General features: G+C 40.9%; 1 protein-coding gene across 6 annotated transcripts in view; it reads left to right on the top strand.

The window, feature by feature from the left end:
* The window catches only part of LOC149311767 (diacylglycerol kinase iota-like), a 303,704-nt gene that overhangs the window by 260,040 nt on the left and 16,284 nt on the right, over positions 1-27,380 (top strand). For all 6 annotated transcript variants that reach the window (XM_089527871.1, XM_089527875.1, XM_089527872.1 and 3 more), the window contains 2 exons: positions 2,984-3,009; positions 26,503-26,540. In XM_089527871.1, the coding sequence (XP_089383997.1) occupies positions 2,984-3,009; positions 26,503-26,540 (64 nt within the window). The remainder of the gene's footprint in view (positions 1-2,983; positions 3,010-26,502; positions 26,541-27,380) is intronic.

Below are 27,380 nucleotides of genomic sequence, written 5' to 3'. Positions count from 1 at the left end.
GGCAAGCAAGTTGCCTAGGCAACTCCTGACATTCCCAGGCTTCCAGAGCTTGCCCACTTCCATATACTGGAAACTGGAACCAGGTGGGTCCCATTTATGCACCCAAGCCAATATTGTCTGCTCTGACTTGTAGAGGCTCCCTAGAATATATTTTCACTCTTGTGATACCTAATGGTCTTGCCTAGATAGGATAGGGATTGACCTACAGGGATTTTCTGCACTCAAGTGACTGAGCATCACTGAGCTAATAGATCCACTGTTTTTGTCTGTGCCCCTCATCCAATCTTCTCTCTCTCTCTCTCCAGTAGCGGCTGCTAAAATGTCATTCTTGATGGACTTCTAGGTTATCATGTCACCTTTGGCCTGATCCACAAAAGCAATTATTTTGTTATTTTCTTACTCTTGTCTTGAGATAGTTGAAACTAGAGACTTACTTTTCAACTGAATTCTGGGATTGAAAGAATTTAAAAGAGGAAGAGATGACAACCCCTTGATCCCTGAGACTTCTGCAGGGGAGAAGGCAGAAGCTAGTTTATTGTTGTGTAACTTACCTAGGTACAAAAACTTATATCTTCACTTTGAAAATAACATAATATTTCATGCTGCATGCAGACAAATTTTTATTTGCATAATAATAATAATAATAATAATAATAATAATAATAATAATATGTTTTATTTTTATACCGCTTTTCCGAGGTGATCAAAGCGGTTCACAGAATCATTTAAAAACTTACACATCATAAAAACAACCTCACAAAAACCAATAAAAACCGAACAACATGCAATAAAGACAAGCAAGATGGTGGTCAGGAGGAGGGCTTGTCTTCTTTGCAGGCAGAGGACTGTTGTTGCTGGCCTACATCTCTCCCCCTCAAGATGGTGGTTGGGAGGAATATCACAAGAAAGACTGTGGACATTCTCAGACAGGGGAAATTGGAAGTATAATCCAATGGCAATCCGAATGCAATCATGGGGTTTAACATTATTGAGTGATAGGCTACCACATGCAATTTCAGGCAATGGGAAGTCAGTCCGAATGCAATCATGGGGTTTCACGTTATTGTGTGAGAGGTGATCACACACAATTTTGAGCAATGGCAAGCTATTTTTGGGCAATGGGAAGTCAGTTCAAACGCAATTCAAATTCATGTAAATTCGCTGAACTAGCGAATTCACATGAATGCGTTCTGGCCCCACTTTCTTTTCATTCGAAATTAAGAGAAATTCCTCCAATGTGATAAACTCCCTTGTATCCTCAGAGCTTGGAAAATTTACTTTTTGTGATATTTCTTTTTTGGCTACTGACCATACTAGCTAGGGGATTCTGTGAGTTGTAGCCTCAAATAGGAAACCTTCAATACCTCATTTGTTCTGATCTCAGTTCTGTACATATAGTGTCTAATCCTTTTGAGTAGAGGAGATGAATATGCTTGTTTACTGAATGCAAGCTTACTTGCAGAGGAAAATGAACAGTGCCTAGATCAGGGGTAGGCAATCTTTTTGAGCCGGGGGCCGGGTTGCTGTCCCTCAGACAACTGGGGGGCCGAAGCCAATAAATAAATAAATAAATATTTTTTTAAAAAAAATTAAATATATAAATAAACCAGGACAAATGTAGGACAAAATTTTCAAATGGAAGACACTTTTTTTTAAAAAAAATGGAGGACACGCGAAAAAATTTGCTGATTTTTTAAAAAATGTTAATATAAATGCATGTTTCTGAGGCTTCTATAGACAATTGCCCCCCACAGGCCCCAGCGGCAATCGGCAGCAGGACCGGGCTGGGGCCAGTCCCAAGGCCTCGCCGGGCCGCATCCGGCCCGCGGGCCGCAGGTTGCCTACCCCTGGCCTAGATTATAGGTTTTTTGTGGGGTTTTGGGGCTATGTGGCCGTGTTCTAGAAGAGTTTCTTCCTGATATTTCGCCAGCATCTCTGGCTGGCATCTTCAGAGAATGCCTCCATTTTTTTCTTCAACGAAGAGCAGACATCTTGGATGCCATGTCTACAGTGATTAATTTGGTGGCAAATGTTCATGTTGCAATTTTGTTTCTGGTTTACCCTCTCATTTAACCTTGCAAAAGCTTCATACAGCCTGAGAATGTATTCATGAATGTTTGCATGAATGTTTATGAGGAGAAAATGGGCTACAAAAGGATAGGTGATGTTAATTTTGTGATAGAATTTGCTATAGTAATAGCAATAGCATATATATTCTATACCGCTTATCAGTGAACTCATCACTCTCTAAGTGGTTTACAATTTGTAAGCTAATTGCCCACAAGAAGCTGGGTATTTATTTTACCAATCTACAAAAGGATGGAAGACTGAGTCAACCTTGGAGCTCTTGGGATCAAACTCACAAGCTTGTGCCTGCAGCATCACCAGGGCCCCTCTTATACCTCTCATATATATCAGGGCTCCTCTTATATACCTCTTCAGACATTTGCTCCAAGTCAGTGTTAAATCATAACAACTTTAAATGATCCCAAGTGCAATTGTTAACCTCTTGGACCCACCAGAGGCTTCTCTCGGCTTAAAAATTCTTTTAAAATTATCAGTACCAGAAATGGACAGAAATCCACTTTGGTTTGGGAAGATGAGGAATTCAGGCCTCCAGAAGTTGAAAATGCATTTTGTGGCCTTTTTTCCATTGTGCTAGATAGTAACTTAGAAACTATCATGAACTTTACGGCTGATGAGAGAGGATTTGAAAGCACTTCCTTCTCCAAACCACAGTGGCCCCAGTGGCCTTTGTTTTACAAAGATTTTTTTATGGCAATGAAGCTGTGGGTTAGGTTTACCAACAACTGGAGCTCATCATCATTTACTCCATAGAAAGTTCAGCATCATTTGGATGCTGCTTTACAAAATGTTCCTTCAGAAACCCCAACAAGTACATTCAGCTCTTCTTTGTTGCTTTTTTTTTTATCACAGAACAAAACAAACAATTAGTCTGATTCGTCTTTACTCTTTACTTTCAGATCCCCAGTTTCTTCAGAAGATCAAGGTAAGAACCCAATTTTATTATTATTTAAATGCTGAAAATAAAATAAAATGTAGAAGACACAGTTACAAAGCTCAGTTTGTAGAGTGAGGAAAGAAATGTCTTAGGCAGAATTGTATGCTCCTTTATGATTTCATTCAAATATATATTTGTTCAGTTTGGATGTTCAAAATCTATGCCTGTGCTGCTTCAGTCCTATTATACATCCAGCTCAATAAATCATGAATTTTGTTAAAGTAAATTGGATAGAATGTGATTTAAAAGATGGAAAAGAAATTCACTTGGGTTATATTTTCCTGTGAAAATATCTGTTTTGAACCTCTTGAGATTGGCAATAGAACAAAGCATATTTTACCTAAGAAAATTATATTTTTCTAGTGCTTGCAATGCAATTTGATGAAGAAAATGGTATACAAGCCATATGTACATCTGAAAAATTTTCATGAAGAAAAATGTGTGTATTTGAAAACACACACATGCATGCTTTCTTCAATAGGAAATGATGTTCAATGCATACCCAAAACATACAGGAATTTCCATGTGAGAAGATCTTGCAACTCAATATGAACATGACAGAATAAGTGTTGTCTGGAGTCTTTAAAAGACAACAAATTCAAGGGATTTCCACACGCCAAGACATAGTCTACCTTTTATTACCACTAACCTCTGGTTAATGAAAAAGAAAAGAAGCATTTTACAGCTTTTTAAAAATGCTCATAGTCCTCAGTAATCCTTACAGCAAATCACAAGCACAGGAATTAATGGCTTCATGACTCTGAGCATAGATGATTTATTCCTGCATGCAATTTATATCAAGCATTGCAATTTGTTGTATACTAGTTTCTCGCATGCTGTCCTCAAAATTCCCATTATACTGTTATCAAGACATAAACAATCACTGTGTTATAGTATTAACATTTTTAATTAACTGTGTGCATGTACAAATAAATTCAGCCCTTTTCTCAGCTTGAAAAGTGGGTTGCTTTGGCCAGTTGGGGTAATATTGGAACATATTACTTGTTCCTTAAAATGGGGGAGGGATCATTTTCAGGAGGAAGCAAAAATAATTGAATTGGTTTGAGTTTGGTTGGCAAAGGCTGAGTGCTCCATTTAATGTGGCAAGTAACATGCAGCAATCCTACCTGGGGAAAAATGGAGTTGTGTCTCCATAGGCTTTAATCAAGCAGCCTACTCCAACCTAGTATTATGTACTACAATACCCATATACCTTAACAATTAGCCACATTCAAAACATCTAGGGGAGACTGGCTTGTAGAAAAGTGTAACACAGACGTGGGCAACTTGTGCCCTATCCAGGTATTGTTCAACTGCAATTTCCACCATTCCTCAAGCATGTCTTAGCTGGGGATGATGGGACTTGAATTGTGACAACATCTGGAGAACCACAAGGTGCACAACCCTGGTGCAGCAGCACAAAAATGAGATACTAACTTATCTCCTACATGAGAAGTACTGGGGAATAACAAGGGGAGGGGTCCTCAGAAACAGATAAATGAGACTTATCTAACCTAGCTATGTCTACTCTTACCTTGTCCAAGCCAGCACCCTCAATATACATTGTACAGTGGGCCCTTCCCTTATGCAGGGGATCCGTTCTGGATACCCCTAGATAAGAGGAATTCTGTGCATGCCCGTGCCCCATTGAAAAAAATGGGACACGTGTTTGTGGTGGTGTGTGGTGCCTGCCCCAGAGCACACACACCATATATTTTACTGTCGTGTGGCTTCAGAATAAGCTTTTAGCCGCATATAGTGCACCTGTGTACGGCGTGGGCGCACTGTACTACAACTGTACTGGCTGAGGTCAATAGGAGCTGTAGTCTGTAGCATGCTGTTTTGGAGAAGTCCAGATTATTAAATCAGCAACTTTCCAACAACTCCCATCTGATATATATATATGGTGGTGGTGGTGGTGGTGGTGGTGCATCAAATGCATGTCTTCTTCAAAATAAGAAAGACTGAGTTCAAAGCTACTCACTCTTTTAACTGACCTTGTATCTGAGGGGTAGCTACAGGGGCTACTGAGTGTGGAATTAGTGCATTTCCCGGTAGGAATTCTGCCTCCCCCCATGATATTTTCTTTCATTACTCAAATTTCTAGCATTGCAGTGACTCAAAAGTTCAGCTGAACATTTAGAAATATAATTTAGGCACCAAAAGAAACAGGGCAGGCAAAATTGTCAAGGGAATGTTCAGGTGTAAGAACTCTAGTTGTAAATAATTTTCAGCATTTCACTCTTTACAGCTCTAGAAATATAGGCACTGAAGGAAAATGTCCTGCAGAGCAGAATTCTTATTTGGGAGGAGCAATCCTCTCATTTTGCTCTTCACAGTACCTACATACCTGTTTTGTATGTCAATGTACTTGGTACCTCAGCTGTCAAAGAAACAAAATTCTCCTTTAATCCTGTGATATGTAATTTTGCTGTGTCAGGAGACTATATCCTGTTCTTTCTCATTCTAGCTGAGTGATAAGATTATTTCACTTGGCCCCTGCAGAAACTTGACTCCGTTGTTGTTTATTCCCACAGTTCAGATGAAATATTATTGTTTAATAGGCTTTCTAGGATGCAAGTATCAAGCTACATGTCAATAGGCAGTGATGCAGTCCTTATAGGTTTTCCTTATGTTATCTTATTACTCTGTCATGTTATCTAATAATGAGTGTCAGGCAGAATATGAGTACTTCCTTATGGATTCTCTTGGCTTTAATCTTTGAGTATCAACCCCTGCCATCTCTCTTTCTTTCTGCTTCCACTGTTTTCTTCCTTTGTATGCATTCCTCTCATGTTCCATTTACCACCTGTGCCTCTGTTACCAAGGACTGGCTCTACGGTTTGATCAATATCCCTAACCACTGCAGAACTATAAAAGCATTTATGAGCTTACTTTGAAATGGAGAACGAAAGCCGCAAGCACTCTTCACCTATCATACCAAGGACATTAAAAGCTTCTGTTTAATGACAGTGAAATAGCTGATTGAGAAAATGTATTACCACATGGTTATAGGCTAGAGCAAGAATTACAATTTCTCATTCCTGGTGTCTTTTATGAAGCAATGGTTTCAGAATCTTTAGTACGTATGTTTTAGTGACTGTGTTTGCATGGAAAGGAGCATATTCTTGCATAGGCTTGAACCCAGAGCAGAGCTATTTACAAATAACATTACATTGCTGTTGTAACTCAGCCAGGCATAATGTCAGTCTTTTTGCCTTATTACTGTAATTTTATTTGTATTTACTGAAACTGACACAGACTACACTGAGGGGGACAATTTAATTTGGGGGGCCTCCCTCTCCACCCTTCCCCGCCCTCTCAGAGTGGCCCCGCGGTGCCTCCTCCTCCTCCCCCTCGCGGAGGAGGAAGAGGAGGCGGCTCTTGGGTCGCTCTGAGGGAGGAGGGGGCGGAGAGGGAGGCCGTGCGCCACCCTCTCTGCCCTTCCCTGCCCTCTCAGCGCGCCCCCGCGCTGCCTTCTCCCCCTCCCCCTCGTGGAGCAGGAAGAGGCGGCGGCGCTTGGGTCGCTCTGAGGGCGGAGGGGGCAGAGAGGGAGGCTGTGCGCCGCCCTCTCCGACCTCTCCCGCCCTCTCAGCGCACCCCCACACTGCCGACTCCTCGTGGAGGAGGAAGAGCAGGGCGCTGGGGCCTGGGGCAGAGAGGGGAAAGTGCAGGCTGCACGTGGCCTCCTCTTTCTTCTCCCCGCCCTCAGAGCGTGGCCCCGCCTCGTCTGCCTCCTCCGCCCTGCCCCCAGGGGGGAGGAGAAGAAGGAAGGGAGGGGGGAGGAGGGGCAGGAGGGGAGGGGGGAGGAGGAGGAGGAGGGAACAGGAGGAGGAGGAGGAGGAGGAGGAGAGTGGCCAGAGAGGCCTCAAGGTGTTTTTTTTTGGGGGGGGGTGCTTTTAATGCTAACAAGTCTCCCTTGTTTTGACAATGATGATGATGATGATGATGATGATGATGATGATGATGATGATGATGATGATGATGATGATATGAGTCAGCTTGAGAGACATGCAGGCACTGTTTCAGAAGCCGAGAGAGTGTGACTTTCCAAAGTGCCTTTTCTTGTTAAGGAAAATGCAACATGGGACATACAGTAATAGAAATAAAATATATATGTGAAAGTCACAATGACTAAGCAAGAGCAATTAAGAAGCTACACAGGTGAAAAAGCTAATGTAATTTAGAAGTCTTGAAAGTCAAGGACAGAATTATAGAATGTACAATTGGAAACACCTGAGATTCATTAAGTGTACAAGGTAAAATGATGAAATACTTGGGTTGGTCTTAAGTGTGGGTTGAACTATGTGAACCAATCAAAATGAATGTACACACCCACTGGGTGGAAACTGATTAGTGGGTGGTGATTAACAATGGCTATAATAATTGCAATGTTTGCCAATGTTTTTTGTTGGGTAGTTGGAGTAGTTTGGAGATATTGTGGAGTATTGGAGATTGTGATTTTGTAGGGCATATAGTATTTGTATATAGTAGAATAAAGTAGATCTTTTATATAAGACTACTGAGTTGTCTGGTGTCTTGAGTGAAGATACAAGAGCCAGCAGAATCCTGGAGAAGTTTGGAGACATCTGAGGAAGAAGAGTGAGAAGGCTTGGAGAGTTTGTCAGGGTCTTCAGCCTATTCTCTGAAACTCTGCTGCTTTGAAGAAAAGCATTAACCACTGACCAAAGCTGGTCAGCTCTGCTGCATAACAAGGTGGTGAGTTAGAGCCAGAGGTGAAGAGCTACAACTCCCATCATCCCTGACAGAAAGTGTGTTTTTGGTTCTGAGGCATGGCCAGTGTAAATTGCTGTGATTTTTACAAACTCATGCGCAGTGAAGAAAAACCAAAGTCCCTTGACCAAGTAAGTACACACTTCTGAGAAGTATAGTTGGTGCAAGAAACCTGAAACAGCAAATCCACTTCTGGTGAAACCACCTGGACATGTTCAATATATACATAGCCATGTTAAACCATGTTCAGTGTGAAACCCAAAGAGTTTGGTTCTGCAATAAGCCTCTGATTAAATATGCAAGAGATTGTCATGTTAAGTAAAGCCATGTGAAATGCCCAAATGTGCTTAGTGTGTGTTTTGGAATTGTGTGTGTGTGTGTACGGGGGTGGGGGGGTGGGGTGGTGTTTGGCCAGAAAGGGAAGTCCATTTCTGCCATCTGTCTAGGAATAATGCCCAAATGTCCTCCATTTTGATCATGCCTAAGAAATATGCATTTATATTAACATTTTTTTAAAAAGCATAAAATTTTTTCGCATGTCCTCCATTTTAAAAAACGTATCCTACATTTGCAAATGTTGTCCTATATTATTTAATTATTTATTTTTTTTATATTTTTGGCTCCCCCCCCCCCCCCGTTGTCTGGGGGACACCAACCTGGCCCCCGGCTCAAAAAAGTTGCCTACCCCTGGTCTAGATCAAGGGAAGTAATAGTTCCATTCTATTCTGCTTTGGTCAGGCCCCACCTGGAATACTGTGTCCAGTTCTGGGCACCACAATTCAAAAAGGACATTGAGAAACTGGAGCATGTCCAAAGGAGGGTAACTAAAATGGTGAAAGGTCTGGAAACCATGCCCTATGAGGAAAGACTCAGGGAGCTGTGAATGTTTAGCCTGGAGAAGAAAAGGTTAAGAGGTGATATGATAGCCCTGTTTAAATATTTGAAGGGATGTCATATTGAGGAGGGAGCAAGCTTGTTTTCTGCTGCTCCTGAGACTAGGACCCAGAACAATGGATGCAAGCTCCAGGAAAAGAGATTTCACCTCAACATTAGGAGGAACTTCCTGACAGTAAGGGCTGATTGACAGTGGAACACACTCCCTTGGAGTGTAGTGGAGTCTTCTTCCTTGGAGGTCTTCAAACAGAGGCTGGGGGTTGGTCTGGATGGTCCTTGTGGTCTCTTCCAACTCTACAATTCTATGATTCTACATGCTGTGCAAGGCAATCTAGCAACAGACTTGAGGTTTTAATCAGTGGAGCTACACCTTTGAGCTACTCCTGTGTTTGATTTGGGGTCTAATGGGGTGTGTTTGTACTTTTTTGAATCTGTTTTAGTTCTAATATATTACTCTTATAAAGAATTAAGAAGGAAAAACTGGAAGCAATCCTGTTAGGCAGGTGGTGAGGGAGGGAAACATTGAATGAAAATCCTCAAGACTACAATGCAATTTCATTTTAAAATGTTCCTCAGAGGCCAGATGAGAAAGAGAGCTTTTTGGTAATCCTCCTTTCGAGAAACATCCGTTGTGAACCATGTTCCTCCACCCTTTTTCACTTCAAATAGGGTCCAAATAACAAAATCATGAATATTTTAATGTTAACATACTCATAATGTTAATGAGTAGTAGGTTCTATGTGATTGTTCTATTTATGCAAATAGCAGTCTTCCTATTTCTTTGGTATCTTGTACTGATACCAACACTGAGGTTTTGAACAATTTGGTGACTTATGTAAAAAATTAAAAGACACAATTCTTTGTGTTGACTTGATGGGAAATCTTACGGTGTTCAAAGAAGACTTGTGCTCAGAAAAACAAAAAGCTTACTTAGTCCATTATTTTGTTCATGGGAAGCCTACAAGTAGGGGATGAGTACACCAGCACCCTCCTACTCATGTTCCCCACTGAGAGATGCAGTGCCTCTGATCCTGGAGGTAGCGTATAATCATCATTTGAACTTACAATCATCATTAGAACGTACAAGAACTAAGGCTTATCTTATCAGTCTCTCTGTTTACACACTGTCCAATCAATTGCTTATCAGAAGCTAATCTGCAGGAACTGAGCACAATTGCACTTTCCTCTTCATGTTTTCCAGCAACTTGTACATGGAAGGCGATAAACCACTTTGGCTCATATCCTTTCATGGCTTCTTACTCCATGAATTTATCCAATCCATGAAGGTAGGCAGCCATTAGCTAGTGCTTGTGGCAGTGAATGCTGCAGTTTTCTGTCTTGTATGAAAAAAAGACTTCCTTTTATCTATTCTGCATCTCCTGCCATTCAGCTTCAGTGAGTGACCCTAGACTATTGTGCTAAGAGAGACCAAAAAGAAAGAAAAAAAAGCTTCTCCCTGTGTATTTTCTCTAACCTGTATGTAATCCTGCCCATCTATAGCATGTCCCTTCTTACTTACCTTTCAATTTCTTTGAGTGGGGGAAAAGTCCTTCCCACCAGCATGCACAGACTGAGGGTCCAAACAGACGGGCCAAAATAAACCTGCTTTGGGTCACTTTGGAGGTATGCTGTTTAAATGATGCATGTGTCCTAAGAGGCCAGAAGCTGTGCTAAAGCCACGCTCCATTCCTAAGGACTGGAGTGCAGTTTTGGCGCAACTTCTGGCCTCTTAAGATGCATGTGTCATTTAAACAGCATACCTCCAAAGTAACCCGAAGCAGTTCTATTTTGGCCTGTCTGTTCAGGCCCTGAGTCAACATTTTCATCAGCTATCAACAGAAAGAGCCGGGGGGGGGGGGTATAGTGGTTTAAGTGTTAGACTATAGGACTCCCAGAGACCGGGATTTGAATCACTTCTCAGCCATGGAACCCCGAAGGATGACTTTGGGCAAGTCCCACTCTATCAACTTTAGAGGAAAGCAACAGGAAACCTCCTCTGAATAAATTTTGTCAAAAAAACCTTATAATAGGATTGCCATCAGTTGGAGTTGACTTGAAGGGATATAACAACAACAGCTTGGCATGTATGTGTATGTGTATGTATTTATATATGCACATACATTCTCTCTCTCTCTCTCTCTCTCTCTCTATATATATATATATATATCAGCTATTATTAGCTCCTGTAAATACCAGCATATTTTAGTTGTATGTTCTGTGTGTGGATGGTGGAAGTTGCTTTTTTATATAAAAACAATGCCAGTGAATCACTCAGTGATGTACTCTACAATGCAAGTCTTTCTTCTTGCAATTTGTATCAGTCAAGTGCACAGCCCTGACTGGGACTTATTTCTGCAGTCAGAACAGACATGGCTTGAATTCAGGTTGCAGCATCCTCTTGTCAGAGCCACTGACAAAAAAGATGGAAGATAAACCTGTTGCATAGACTGCAATCCCCCCAGGGCCTTGGCTGACAAAGAAACAAGTGTCAACCTCTCTCTTTAAGCAGGGCCTGCCCTGTGGGATGTGTGGTACTCAGAGCAGGTGAGTAAAGTGTCACATGCCCAGAGGGAGATGGTGAAAGTAGATGAAAGGGGAAGACAATTGGTTATGGCTTATTGTCTGAGTCTCCTTCATGGCAAATTTTGTAATTTGAGGAGAAACGAATGAGGGTCAGACCTTGCTACGAGTGTTGAATGACAATTCCTTTCCATTCTTATGTTAGATGTCTCATGATCAGTTATATTTTGGATGCAGTGTTATATACAGGAATCAAAAGCCATCTCTTCATCAAACAAAATAAGCAAACAAACAAAACTCAAAGCCAGCAAGCTAGAATTGATATCCCAGCCAAAACCTTTACAGCAGGGGTAGGCAACCTTTTTGAGCTGGGGGCCGGGTTGGTGTCCCCCAGACAACCGGGGGGGGGGGGGAGCCAAAAAAATAAATAATTAAATAATATAGGACAACATTTTCAAATGTAGGACACGTTTTTTTTAAAATGGAGGACATGCAAAAAATTTTTATGATTTTTAAAAAATGTTAATATAAATGCATGTTTCTTAGGCATGATCAAAATGGAGGACATTTGGGCATTATTCCTAGACAGATGGCAGAAATGGACTTCCCTTTCTGGCCAACCCCCCTCCCCCCCATTCCAAACAGCACATTTGGGCATTGAACATGGCTTTACTTGAGATGGCCTCTTGCATATTTCAGAGGCTTATTGCATAACCAAACTCTTTGGGTTTCACACTGAACATGGGTTCATATGGCTATGCATATTGAACATGTCAAGGTGATTTGACAGTTCTTGCACCAAGTGTACTTCTCAGAAGTGTGTACTTGGTCAAGGGACTTTGGTTTTTCTTCACTGCGCATGAGTTTGTAAAAATCACAGCAATTTACATTGGCCTTGCCTCAGAGGCTTTCTGATATCAATATCACCATTAAAGAACCAAAAACACACAGAAAAGGCACTTTGGAAAGTCACACTCTCTTGGCTTCAGAAACAGTGCGTGCATGCCTCTCAAGCTGACTCATATCATCATCATCATCATCATCATCATCATGATCATCATCATCATCATCCTATCATTGTCAAAGCAAGGGAGACTTGTTAGCACTTAAAGCACACAAAATAAAATTTAAAAAAACCTTGAGGCCTCTGGCCACTCACTACCTCCTCCTTCTGCTCCCCCTCCTCCCCCTCCTCCTCCTCTTCCTCCTCCCCCTCCTCCTCCTCCTCCTCCTCCTTCTTCTCCTCCTCCTCTTCCTTCTCCTCTTCCTCCTCTTCTTACTTCTCCTCCCCATCTCCTCTTCCTCCTCCTTCTTCTGCTCCTCCTCCCCTTCCTCCTCCTCCTCCTCCTCCTTCTTCTCCTCCCCCCTCCTCCATGCGCTGCGTGGCCTGGGGGTGGAGGAGGCAGAGGAGAAAGAGGTGGGCAGCATGGGGGAGGCAGGGAGGGCAGCGCGGGGCTTCCCCCTTTGCCTCCTCTGCCCCAGGCCGTGTGGCCCTCCTCTTCCTCTTCCGCGCGGTGGAGGAGGAGGAGGAGGAGGAGGGCAGCGCAGTCGCGCGGCCCAGGAGGAGGTGGAGGTGGAGGAAAAGGAGGCGGTGGCGGTGGCGGCAGGACCGGGCTGGGGCCGGTCCTGCCACCTCCGCAGGCCACATCCGGCCTGCTATACAGCTTCTACAAAGAGTTGTGATCCAAAGCTCTATAGACTAGTATCTCATTAAAAAAAACCCTGCAGTCATTTAATCTTGCAGAAGTTAACACCATTAAAATATGAACCCAACACAAGCACTTACAGAGATGGGCACAATAATGATAAAAGCCAAACATGTTTCAAGAATGACTTCATATGTGCTCTAGAATATGATTTAAAAAAACAAAGCAAAACAAACATGACATGAATAATGAAATTACCTTTTACAGTCTGAATTATCTGAAAGCTTGATTTCAGATCTATGTGCTATGATATCTAAAAGGAAAATCACCCCCAAACTGACATGGAAACATAGAACCAGAGTTGGTAGGGGCTTCATGGGCCATAAAGTCCAACCCTCTGATCAGTGGAGGATCTCTAGCAAAAGCATCTCCAGCAGGTAGCTGTCCAGCCTCTTTGTGAGACTGTCCAGAGAAGAAGATCATACCACCACTCTAGGCAATTGATTCCATTGCAGAACCGCTCTTACTATCAAGAAGTTCCAGTTAACATGCTGTTGACTTTAGGTTCTGTGTTTAGCAAACTATTTTATCTTATGTTTAATTGTTTAATTAATAGACTGGCTGCCTATTAATTTCCGGACGCAGGACAAGGTGTTGGTTATTAAAGCCCTACATGGCTTGGGTCCAACCTATTTAAGGGATTGCCTACTTCCATACAATCCACCCCGCACACTTCATTCCTCTGTAATTTATTGCAGCCTTTAAAGACCAGATTAACTGCAACCTCCCTGAGGACTGTTTCTGCAACTGCTCCCAGGCTATGGAATGGCCTGCCGGACAAGATCAGTCAAATTACCAACTTAGAACACATACAGACATGCTAAAATAAAGCTGTTTCAGGTCACTTTGAAGGTATGCTGTTTAAATGATCCATGTGTCCTAAGAGGCCAGAAGCTGTGCCAAGGCCATATTGCAGTTCTAAGGACTGGAGCACAGCTTTGGTGCAGCTTCTGGCCTCTTAAGATGCTTGTGTCATTTAAACAGCATACCTTTATTTTGGTCTGTCTGTATGGGCCCGTAGACAGCTTTAAAAAAGCTGTCAAGACAGATCTCTTCCAGCAGGCCTTTCCCAAATCAATTCCCCGGCCACAGATCGATTACCCCCTTACACCATGTATTTACTACCACCCTGCCTATGTCATCTTTATTATAAATTGACTTTAAAACTCTTAACTGTAATCTATTTAATTCTTTTTAAAGGGGGTGATATTGTAATTTTATGTGTTATATTATATGTTGACATTTTAGTGTGAGCCGCTCTGATTGTCTTGCTACAGAAGAGCAGGATATAAATAAAAGTTTTATTTATTTATTATTTCATTAATTATCCCTTTAAGGCATTCATTGAGAGGAAAGATGCCATCCTTGGTCAAACTTGTCATCCAAGGCATCGAGAGATATTATCTGGGTGTCATCAGCATGCTGATAATATCCTGCCCCATGTCTCCAGATGATCTTCTCCAATGGCTTCATATATATACACACTCATCCCTACATATTTGCAGCTTTGATTATTGACAGATTTGATTAATATGTTCTCTCTAGGAATATCTAGGTCCTCCAGTGCAACTCTTTGGTCAACTTTAACTAAAAGTTGCACTGAAAGACCTAGAGATTCCTAAAGAGAATACTCCACTAAGCATTTGTAGCTCCTCCATTGCAGTTCTGTGGTCGGTGTCTGTTGGACATCGATCACAGAGTTTCACTGGAGGACCTAGATATTCCTAGAGATTCCTAGAGAGGTGTCCTCTCAGGTAAAAACATGGTATTTTTGTTATTTGCGGTTTTTCCATATTCACGGGGGTCTTGTGCCCCTAATCCTAGTGAATAGGGACAAGTGCATTGAATAACAATGGGGACGCTAAATTTAAGTTCTCGATGATAAAAAATATCAATACAAATGCAAGACACTTCAGTTAAAAGGTCTCCTGTGACTTCTAGTCAGCATCCATAGAACTGGCTAAACAGAAAGGTCTCCATATGCTGCCAGAAAAAGCGCAGTGAGTCCAACCTAGCTTCCTGTGAGAGGAAATTCTACAGTGTGGAAGCAGCAGACACTCTCATGTGTTCTCATCAAACATGACTGTGATAATGGTGGGACTAATAGAAAGCCCTCGCTTGAGTATCTTAAAATTGGTTAGGCTCCTATTGGGAGATGTCGTATGGTCTTTCAGGTAGCCTGGACCAAAGCCATTTTAAATTTATTTATTTATTTAAATATTTGTTTCTCCATTTTCAGTTTGAAAACACACACATCTAATGTATACAAATTGTGAATTGCTGGTAAAGCAATGGTGAAAACAAATGCCTGTTTTTAGAAAATATATCCAACAACACAGTATATATATTTATATACAATGTGAATGTATGTTTGTGCATATTAAAATAATGTTGCAGATTATTGTGGACATGGAATGGAACAGACTTGTGAAATGAATGCAGGCAAAATATGTATGCAATCTATCTGTCCCTGCCTTTTGTATAGAGCTGGGCTGTGACAGCAAGTAACAGTGTTTTAAAGGTATTCATACTGATTGTGCCTATCAGAACCAAGGAGATCAAAACATTTCAAACAAAGGAGAAGTGAAGACCCTCAGAATTCTAGTCAAATGTATTCTGAATGGCCAAAAGTTCTTGCAATTAGGAGCAAAGGCATTTGCATATTGAGCCCTGATTAGCTTTTCACACTGCATTTGCTTTTAAATGCACCATTCCTCATTTACTCTTTCCTCACCCTATACTGGCCAATGTAACAGTGCTTTAATGAAATCCATGGAAGAATCAGCCAAAACCACATTGTTGACTCATCCCCCTGTGCTCCCATCTCTTTCCAGAAGTGACAAAGATTTAGTCTTGGATTATTATTAACTTCAGTTAATATACTTGAGTTATCTGAGTAGATGTGTTCTGGACCATTAATTCTTTAACAGAAAATAGGATTGTTTTCTACACCACACAAAAGGAGAAAAACAAAACAAAACAAAACAAAACGCCCCCGAAGAGCAGTTCAACATGTTTCACCAAATTTTTTTATTCAGAACTAACAACCAGATCAGATGAACCATGCATAAGTAAACAAAACAATTTTGAAACTTCTAGAGACCACTTGAATACTTCGTCCAAAATATACATGTGTATGTGCCTTCAAGTTGCCTGTTAACATATGGGAAGCCCATGATTTTCATAGGGTTTTCTTAGGCAAAGAATACTCAAATATAGCCTCAGCACCTGGAATTCCTTGGTGTTCTCCCATTCAAGTACTAACAAGGACTGGTCCTACTTAGCTTCCATGATCTAATGGGACCTGGTGCCTTTAGGGTGCCAAATATACTGTACAAGGTATATATATCACTGCCAAACATATAGATCTATACTTCTTTAATATGTGTTTGTATAGACGGAGGGGACTAATATACTTTCCTCTTTGTGTTTTGATTTTCATTCAGTCTCAATTCTTGCATTGTTTATGGCAGACACACTACTGCAACTTGACACCAACTGTCTGTGTTTATCCAGCCTACCTTTAACATCCTCTTAATACTCTTTTTCTGCCCATAGTTCCTGCCTTTTTGCTCCTCATCCTATGTGTAGCTGGATATTTTTTTAGCAGCAACAATTGATCTATTATCTTCCCTCATTTTTTAAAACTTCCATCTGCTGGCTCTGCCTCACATCCTCCTACTGATGGGTCCTCAGATTTTTTTTTATACACAGCAAAATATTACAAAATATACAGAGTATAGCAATAATGGTAATACTTATATAACAATATACATTACCTATAACCAATAAAAGTACAGTCTACGTTTCTACAAAATGTACAAACTGCACTTCCAATAAAGATTAAAATAAAGACTTCCTAAACCTGGTGTAATGGAGATCACTTTCCTAATCAATTTTAACTCTTTTAGATGTATAAAATTTATATAATGTTCTGTGTAACTTATCGTCTTCTATTTATTCCACATCTGAGACAAAACACAAGTCAGAGAGATGATACGCATAAGGTTTCCTATTCTAATAGTCAATTACATAATTTTTCAAACAGTTTGATTTCCAACGTGATTGACTATTTCAGTATCTCAAAGACATAGCATTTCATATACATAAACAAGTTTGTCTTTAAATCATACAAGGAGAAAAAAGAGAAGTTTCATATATCCTCAAAGAGAAGTTCTCAGGTGTCAAAACTTGTCAAAAACTTATCAAAAAAATTCAAAACCAGTTTCCTTTCATCTTCAAATTTTCCTAAGAAATTAGATTTAATTAAATAAGTTAACTTGTCCAATTCTACTAAATCGTACATTTTCCAAACCCAGTCTAAAAATGATGGGATCTGATCCCCTTTCCATTGTCTAACATAAACCTGCCTAGCTGCAGTCAGCATATAAACCAGAATCTTTCCATGTTTTTTTTCAAGTTCTTTTTCAAACATTCCTAACCAAAAAAGTTTTCGGGGTTTTCTTTAATTTAATTTGTATAATTTCCTTGATTATTTCATGGATTGCATTCCAAAATTGTTTGGCTTTTGGGCAGGACCACCAGATGTGAATTAAGGACGATGGGTCCTCAGATTTTAAACATATATTTAAATTGCTATTTGCTTTTGTTAGAACAAAATATAAAGATAAAAAATATGATTTGTATGATATTGTTTTTGTATAGGCTGTCTTGTGTGTTGCCTATTAAAAAGCAGGGTATACATCAGACATGTATACATCCCCCACCCCACTTTTGATACCTGATATGCGCTGCACCAGACCCACCCATAATGTAACTAAAAGTAGGCAGTTTACTTCTAGTTTTGTTTAAAAAACCAAAAACAATATACCTCCCCCCCTTTTGATTTTGGGAGTAGAGTAGACAGGGGGCAGAGGTTAAAGGGAAAGTGCTTTTTCCTCACTTGTGGACATTATTGCAAAAGGTTTCTAAGAGTGAAGAAGGATTGGGGCCATGGCAATCACGCACCATGGCCCTAATCCACTGTGGCACCAGCTGAAAAAGGAGCAGTTTTGAACCACTCTTTTCCATGGCATGTTGGGGGCTTGCGGTGTATAATTATTATGCTCCCAAGATGCCTGGAATCCAGCCCACGTGTGGGCAGTCGGGCAGCTGGAAGCTGGCTTCTGGGTGGCCTCAGAGCATGTTGTGTAAAACACTGCACTCTGAAGCTGCCTAGACAGTGACACAAAGGGGCGGTCTGTTTCACCCCAAAGTAGAGTTTCCTGGCCTGATCCTCCCCCCCCCCCCCCAGTCCTGATTTACCAGGCAGCAGCCACTGTGAGAGATGGGGGTCTGTTCTTCTGTTGATTGGGACAGAGTACAGTAATATTTACCTCACACTGGTGCAAGGAAAAATTGTGATCAGAATCTTGCTTCTGATTGTCACATTGGGGATCACTTATGGGAGGGGACTGGAAATGTCAGCCTGCTGCACATTGATCAACTGGAGAACATACCCATGTCACTCAATAGATTAGGGGACTGTAACTGCAAGCATGAATTCCAGCCCATACTATTAGGAACTATTGGGATCATATTTGTAGCTATGCATGGTTCTTTATGAGTTTAAATGTGCTGAAAGCTTTCTTTGTTACTGAAAGAGTCTCCTCTGCTGTACCACTGAGACTGAAATTGCTCACCCTCCTCTGTGGCTTTTACAGACTGACCTGATAACAAGGTGAGAAATGAGGAGAGAAAGCTATGATGGAGTTACCAGACTTCTATTCAGCTTAGCAAGGCTTAACTCCCCCCTCCCCAAATGCTGTACACACCACAAAACGTCTTGAGGCCACTGGTTGTTATAATCCACAGTGAACAGAACTTATTATTTCTGTCCAACATCGGTTGCCAGTGTTCCAATTTTTATGAAAGAGTCTGTTTCTTCACAGTGCCAATTGTACAAGATTTACCTAATTGACAGTATTTTGCTGGCAACCTCAGCAAAGAGCACAAAGGTTCAAAGATAAAGTGAAAGCAGGTTACCACTTTTATCCTCCAGCATCTACCAAGTAAGAGAATGGAGACTTTTTGATGTGCCAGCTAGCCCAGGGGAATGCATTATGTTGCCAGCTCAGTGTTTTGCCAGTTTGTTATCTGGCTAGAACTCTAGGATCTTCAATTCTGTCCATCTTACTGGTTTGCATCGCCACCCTTTTATCAAGAACACATACCCATTCAGAGAGGAATAAAGGATTTCTGCATTTTGCCTCAAATGCTCATCGTAGGAAAAGTCAAGAAAACAGTTATTTGGCTTCAGTGCTTAGTGAATGGAATAATGCTTTGTGACATATTCAAGGCCTTTAGTTACTTTATGGCATGATAAAGCCTGTGCATAATTCATGTTGTGTATCCTGCAGCAGTGGCACTTGTCATTCTGTGAATAAATGCATTTTAAAGGTGTTCTTACCATAATTGCACATTGATAGTACCAGCCAATTCTTCCCTCCCCTACAGATGAACCAAGCCAAAACTACTTGTTTCATTTATGGTCATTGCTTTGGGTTTTAAAAACTATCTTCCATTTTTAGCCATTTCCAGCGCTGCTTGCAACTATGTTTACAGGTTTGGAGTGTTGTTCTTAATGTCACCTGCTTTATCTTCCTTCTCCTTCTCTTTGACTGCTGCTCTCTCTTCTCCATGCTTCTATTTAATCTGATTGGGAGTAGAGACCTCCATGATTCTGTAGATTATATCCAACTTTTACTCTCATCTACTGACTATATAGACACTTCTAAGAAGAATTGTAGTGGTTGCAGTAGAGTTAGGGACACTGTGGTCCTCTAGATATTTTGGATCACAGCTGTCAGCAGACCCAGCATATTTGGAGTCCAAAATGTCTGGAGGGGATCAGGTTGCTTATTCCTGGCATAACCAACCCGAGTAATGGCAGGATGGTTGATGTTAGTAAAGCAGGAAAATGCTCCAACTGCTGCCATCAGAGGAAAGAATGACAACCAGGACACATAAATGCAAATGTATACATGTCATTTCAGTATTTATGTTCCTCTGTATGGTTTTGAGGCAAATATAGAAGTAAGAACATATTCTGTTTTTATCCTTGCCCCTCCCTGATGAGGAATGAGAATGGGGTAAACAGCTAGAGTGTCACTCTAGTGACTTTTACAATGTATTTTGAATTTGCAGTTTAAAAACAAAAAATATTGAGCCAAGAATAAATCCATATTCCTTTTCCAAAGAATATAAAAGCAAAAGCAACAAAAACATCTTCTTGAAAGGATAAGGAAGTCTTACACAGGAGAATTTGGTCTGATTCCTTAACCATAAATTAAGGTCCACTTAACACATGTTTCACAACAGGTTGGTTCAATAGGTTCAAGGACAAATTAGACATGATGGCAGGAGGCAATGTATATGTTACAGTTGGGTTGCCATGATATTCCTCCTGGGGATGGTATGGCCATTTAAAGTGCTTCATGTGTGGGGTGGGAGGCATGGTGAACTCATCCTCCAGCTATGCTTTGTTCTCTGAACCAGTCCAGCTATTTCTTGTGGGATTCCAGGAGCAGAAATGACTAATGTCATGACAAAAAGTAATGGGGAGACAACAGGATGTGGAGAATGAGGGCATTGAGCAATAGTGGGAAAGGTTCATTTTTTCTCCCTCCTCTGCACTCTGGTCCCTGCTGCACTCTGAATTACTCCCAGCCTCATTAATGGGAATTTGGTAAGACGTTACATGTGGAATGAGGTATCCTTCAGCCTTAGGGGACAGCAATGGCAAACCCCCTGCAAACAAGTCTTGCCAAGAAAAATCTGCAATAGGTTCCCCTTAAGATGACTTGAAGGCACACAACCACAAATGGCTTACATCTTGATGTGTGGAGCTGTGCTACCCTAGTTGAAGAAAGGAAGGAGTGTAAGGGCAAGTAATTTCCACAGCATATGGAAAAGATCTCTCTCTGAACCTCTAGAGAGCTGCCACCTCTCAGTATTGATGGACCAGAGATCTAACTCAGTATAAGGCAGGTTTCTAATTAACTTCATCCTTTCAAGCTCTTCCTGTGAGCATTCAAAGACGCATTTTCACAATTGCTAGCACAAAATAATAGTGATAATAGAAAACTAAGGTCAGCTGGGGAGAGTTAACTCATTTCTAGTTTTTATCTAATTTGCTAGTCTTAGATGTAAACTTAACATAGCATAAGGTCAGAGGTCATTTTGCTAGTCCTTCCTCTCAAATATAGCCTATAACATCTCGCATTTGTTGATGGTCTCCCATTCAAGTACTAACCAGGGCTGACCTTGCTTAGCTTCCAGGATCAGACAATTTGATCTGATGCCTTTAGGGTAAGAGTTGACTGCACTTTAATTTTGATACAGGTCTGATGTGTTAAAAAGTTGAATGATAAGCATGAAACAACAGGAGAGAATGAGAGATTATATGGTTAATAGAGATAAACTTGGAAAATTGTTTGGCACACATTGATGGAGCTGTAGAATGTGAGGCACAGAAGAAGAAACTTTCCCCAAATGTTTTACCTGTCTGCATCTTCTTACTCATCTTACTTTCCTTTATTTTTTATTATTTAACACATTCAGCAACACTTACATTTCAATTGAAATAGCTTCTGGGTAGATTTCAGAACCATATATCTGTTGTTCCAAAATCTGCTTTAGGAACTACGGTAGTTTTTAATCTTGTATGGAACTCTGCTGCTTATTGGTTATGTTATAGGAGTTCTTGTGCTGCACAATCTGGAAACAAAATGAGAAATGATCTCTGAGTTGTCATCTTGCAAAACAATAATGCAAGAAAAAACTATATTTTATATATTTTAGACGCATGCTATGCATTTTTTAGGTGCACCACGTGAAACACATTTGTTAAGTTTCTTTGGTTGCATCTTTTTATTTGTCTTTTAGTTCAATCTCTGGTGATTTTAACACATTTGTAGTGTTATTCGTGGAGTAATAATGAGGCCCTTGTGGAATTTTTCCCATGGAGGTGCCAACCTAGCAGTGTGTAGAGAAAAATCTCTGCCAATTTGTGTGCCCCGTTGAAGTTGCTGTATTCCAAGCTGTCAAATCCAAGCATCAAATGTGGATATTATATAACTGATTATAACTCTGAATATTATTAATATGCATTTTAAATATGCAAACTGAGCACATTAATAATTGACCCCCATTTCTATATTTAAGTCTTGGGAACGTTTTGCATAGTAATTAATTTTCTGAGTACTCATCTGTTGTACCTCATCTCAAAGGCCCTGGGGGGATGAGAGGCAATACAGTGGGCTCTTGGTATCATTGGGGTTTCATTCCAGGACCACCTGTGGAGACCAAAATCCATGGATCTTAAGCTGCATTAAATACAATGGTGTAGCAAAATGGTGTCTCTTACATAAAGTGGCATAATCAAGGTTTGTGTTTTGGATTTATATATACATACATACATACACACACATATTCAAGCTGTGATAGTCAATCTGTGGATAAAGAATCTGTGGATACAGAAGGCTAACTGCATAAAATACTTTAAATTGGGGTGGGCAATTGTGGAAGGCTGGGGTGCACATTAGCTCCCCCCCACGAGACCTTGGAGAGCCGCACCTCTCCAATGCACATGCATCTCCTGAAAAACTTTAAAACTTTTTTGCATGGAGATATTTTCACTATTTTGTGGGGGCTTCCTAAGTCATTTTAAGCCCAGGAGAAGTCTTTTTAAACTCTTCCTATTTCATTTCCTGTTTTGGGATAGATTGGCCCAGGGTGGCCACAAAACATGGTGCTCCATTCCTCCCGTAGAACATTTTGATAGAAATTTTCATAGAAATTGTTTTTGACCCCCTAAGGGATCCAGGGAGCCTCAAAACATGGTGGAAATGTCTTCTACACTCCTAGAGGGCATTTGGGGGCATCCTGGAGTAATTTATTTAATTGTTTGAACATTGCGGGTTTGGGGGAGGCACAAAAAAGCTCTGGGCAACAAATGCCAGTAAATAAATAAGTAAATGAACAAAATGTTCAAAATTCTGGACTTGAACAGATATACCCAAATTAAAATCCTGGTTGGGTCATGGAATTTATCCTGGACCATGACTACCTCTCACAATCTGTCGTGCAGGGCTGCTGTGAGGATTAATCATGGGATATTAAAATGGCCATGTACATTCTTGGGGTGGTGGTGGTAATAATGTGCCATACCACTTTTCATATTGCACAAGCACTTCTACAATATTCTCATAAGATCACCTTTTTTTGGCAATCATTTATTTAATTTAATCATTTATTTAATTGACGGCAAAACCACAGACCCATGACAATACAACAGAAAGCTCCTGAGATGTTGTATGCTGAAATGTTGTATCCTGTTGATGCAAATGTGAGTGCGCAGAGTAAATTTGGAAGCCTTGTATGAAGATAATTAACCGGCAAGCTGCTGGAGCGTGCCAGGAAAACAGCAGCCAGATAAAAGGCACACCGACGCCTGGCTTATCTTTGAAGAGGCACTTTGTTTATTTGTTGCAAAGACACATGCAAGAACAATTACCAACACCATCTACCAACTACAAACCCCAACAAAACTGTACAAATGGACATCTGGGCTTATATACACATTTGCCATGAGGCCACCTTATCCTGCCCCTTCCTGTACAAGTTCCTGTGCATCTTGGAATATCTTCCCCCTTACAAAGATGACACAGTATATTTACATATATATTTACACAGTATATTTACACTACATGCTTCTGGCACACACTGCGACCTTGGACATCACCTGCTGGTTTGAGTCCCAGCTGCAGCCAATTCCAGGCTTCTGTAATGTGAATGACCATTTCCATTATGTTACATCTGAACATTTTCATACACTCTATACTTTAACATAACTGCCATCTGATTTGGATGGGGAAATGCAGAGGAAAGTCAGGGTGAATGTACAAATCCTTCTGCCTCCCCTTGCATTTTGATTCACTCTCTGCCTACTTGCTCCTTGTTCCCTCTCAAGGCACCTTTTAAATTTCTTTTCCCTCCTTTTCTCTCTCTGCTCTCCCTTGCTCTATGGCTGCACTTCTTCCTTGCCTTATCTTGCACTTTTATCATGTTTCTTGCATTCCTTGCTTCTTGCACTCCATCGCATACATGTCCCATCCTTCCTTTCCTACTTGCCTCATATTGTGCTCCCACCCTCCCTCTCTTTCACCTTCCATCACCTTATATCTACTCCTTGCACCCTGTCATTTCATGTTTCAATCTCCCTTGCTTCCTTTACTCGCTCTTCCTCAAGCTCATTCTTCCAACATGCTTCCCTCGCTTGTTTCTTACATGTGACTACTTACATATCTCACTCTTCCGTCTCTCCTTCTCCTCCATTTCCATTCATTTTATACTGCCAGAGGCATCACAAAGAGGGTGTGTATGTGGAGGGCTCATGTTGCACCAGGTGACTCTCTAAGGTGGGGTGACCACAACTGCCCCCAAAATATCTTTCTTTCGGCAGCAGTGAGTTGTGGCATTTTGCTATACCCCTTTAAAACACTGAAGAGATAGTGTAAGTGGGGCAAGACTCAGTGGGAGGAGAAAGGAGAGACCCCATTTTTTGTGTGTTTTTAAATAATTTTTAAAAAACCTTTTAAAGCATCTCATCTTACCAAATGTTCACGTTAACCTCATGAAACTGTGTACATGTAAATACATTTAGGCTGTGTGTATGATAATTTAAAGGTATAATTTTAATTTTGCTAGTTGTTTATGTCACAATTATTGCCATTACACTCAATGGTATATGGAAATCATGAGTTATGAGTAACGTTAGTACAAAAACATTACTAAGGATTCTGTATGGTGTGCTATGGGAGGACACCATGAGTTACCATACCGGGTGATGCCAACCCTAGTGATGCCACTGATGCCACAACTTTCTTCTGTTCCTCACCTGCTCTGCTGCATCTCTTACACTCTGTTACTTTCTCCACCTGATTCATTTTGTCCCTGTGTCATTCTTTGCTCCCTTACAGCTGTATCTCCAACTCTCTGTTCCTCCCTTCCCCACTTGCCTCACTTCTTAGTTCTTTCAGCCTGCCTTCTGAAGGGCTTTAAACAGAGAAGAACTTTAAACAGATAACAGATAAACTAGCAGATGAAAGCAGTGGTGCCACCACTGCCATCAGACAAAAGGGAGGAGAAAGGAGAATTAAAGGGAGATGGTAACAGCAGTACCAGTGGGGCTGGGAGCAAGAAGGCTGTAGTGGTGATGGCTTTTCCCTCCCACGTCAGGGAATGGGAGAACCCTTACTGCCCTTCATAAAAATGACACTTGTTTATTTTTTTTAGACATCTACTAAGAATGCATGCTGCAGAAATATTGCTACATCAAATGATTTTATTGCTAACAGCAGGCTTTACAGAATCTTAAATACTGATCATTGTGTAGTTGCTTTTTGTCCTACTTTATAGCATCCCTTCTCCTTCACTCCAATGGCTCCACTTTTTTTCTGAGCAGTCTTTGCAACAAACTTTGCAAAACAGATTTCAGCTAGACATCCCTGTACATTTTCATCCAGAATTATAACACTGATTACCACACTACACTCCTATAGTGCTGCTATTCCACTTTTACTGTTCTGACTGCCCCATGTTGCATTGTGCGGTTTGTAGTTCATTGAGGCCTAAGAACTCACTGGCTGAGAATTTTAAATGCCCCTCCCTTAACTACAAATCTCAGAACACAACAGGAGGCAGCCAGAGCCATAAAAGTACAATATCAGCACTATAAGAGTGCAGTGTGGTAATGGGGACTGAGAATGGAATTGAGAGGGGACAGCTCACAAATGTCAGTCATAGGTGTGACACTTCACTCACTGGCTAAACAAACTCAAAAGCAGGAGAAAGTTTGCTTCCTGTCAGACTACTGCATAGGAAAGTGCAAATTTTACCATATAACTCCACTTCTACACGTGCTATAGTTTTAATTTGGGACAGAGCTAGTGCCAGCTGAAATATGGATGCAAGCCTGAGTGGAGCTTGGGCCCTTTTGCGAGTTCAAGACCAGCAAAAGGGCCCAAGTTCGACTCAATCTTGCATCCTTCTGAGGTCGCTAAAATGAGTACCCAGACTGTTGGGGGCAAGTTAGCTTACTTGCTAATTAGCTTACTTGCTGTTCACCGCTATGATCTTTGGAATAGCGGTATATAAATAAAACAAATTATTATTATTATTATTATTATTATTATTATTATTATATCTCTCATCCAAACTTCTGTGGGGCTTGTTGCAAATGTATGGCAGAGATTCTGAACCACTTTGCAGGATAAGATGGCTAAATATTCAGGTTTGGGGGCAGCAGATGGCAACATTTTAAAATGCAAAGAATATATATTGTTTTTCATTTATATATATCAAAAAAGCTTTTTCTTTCCATGCTATTGACACAGCTAAGCACATTATATGGATCTGTACATATAGTGACTATTAGTGGTGATTTTTTTAAAAATGATATGTTTGTAATGTATATGGTTTATAGCGAACATGCTGTTATGTATTCTTTGTTTTTAGTCTTTTATAAATGATTTGGGGACTTGTTTGGGGTATGGAAAACAATTCATAAATGTAATGAAGTATTTACTGCTAAAAATATCCCTCGTTCCTTCCCCCCTCTTTGCAGCACTTTTGCAGTCAGTAATAGCTGGTGATTTTTTAAAAGTAAGTAAAAGGTCTGATGACTCTTTCTTGACTGTTTGTTTGCTATCCTTCTTGATATCCATTTCATAGTATTTGCTTATTAGCCAAATTACCATAACTATTATGTTTATATCACCCAGCGTAGTTTGCTACATCATCATTACCATCAAAATGTGTGTACATGTTTATGGAATGAAATAAGCAAAAAGCCACAGAATTATATATATAAAAAAACAGTGGCCAAGATGCTACATGGCCATGTGTAGCATAAGAGGTCTGTATGTGGAACTCCACCATGGATCCCATCACTAGCTCCAGGACTCAATTTGTTGCTGTGATACTCCCCTCAACCACTATTTTGTGGCTGTTGGAGAGCAGGGAGCAAGGAATCAAATAAGCCAGATGCAGACCAAGAACAACTTCTACTAAGATCTGCTGGAGCTCCTCCAGAGATTTCAGTGGATAATGTCTGGCAGTGGAAATATATCCAGATGCTTCTCTGATCCCCTGTGCTCTCTACCACAGATTGGCCATTGCAGGTAGCTATTATAGTGACTTTGAGATTTCTGGGGGGAGAGGGAGCTTTTGTCATTGCAGATGAAGAAAGGGAGTACAGTGGGCCCTCCTTATCTGCAGACTTGTCATCTGCAGATTTGAGCATTTTCCCCAATGGCGGCACGGATGCAGCCGTGCCGCCATTGTGGGCAAAAATCCCTCTTCCTCCTTCCTTCCTTACCTGCTTCCTTCCTTCCTCTTTGCTCTGGCTTGCCTGTGGGGGTGGAGTCTGGCTCCCAGTCAGCCAGTTTGGGGCCTGGGCTGAGGCTGAGGATTGCGTTTTGGAGCCCCTATCCCCAGTTCCAG

This window comes from Sceloporus occidentalis, unplaced genomic scaffold (assembly GCF_023333645.1).
Source record: "Sceloporus occidentalis isolate IW3139 unplaced genomic scaffold, rSceOcc1.0.p SCAF_5, whole genome shotgun sequence".
NCBI classification, from domain to species: Eukaryota; Metazoa; Chordata; class Lepidosauria; order Squamata; family Phrynosomatidae; genus Sceloporus; species Sceloporus occidentalis.
Note: the sequence above shows the minus strand (reverse complement) of the source record. Positions and strands in the feature narration are given on the sequence as shown.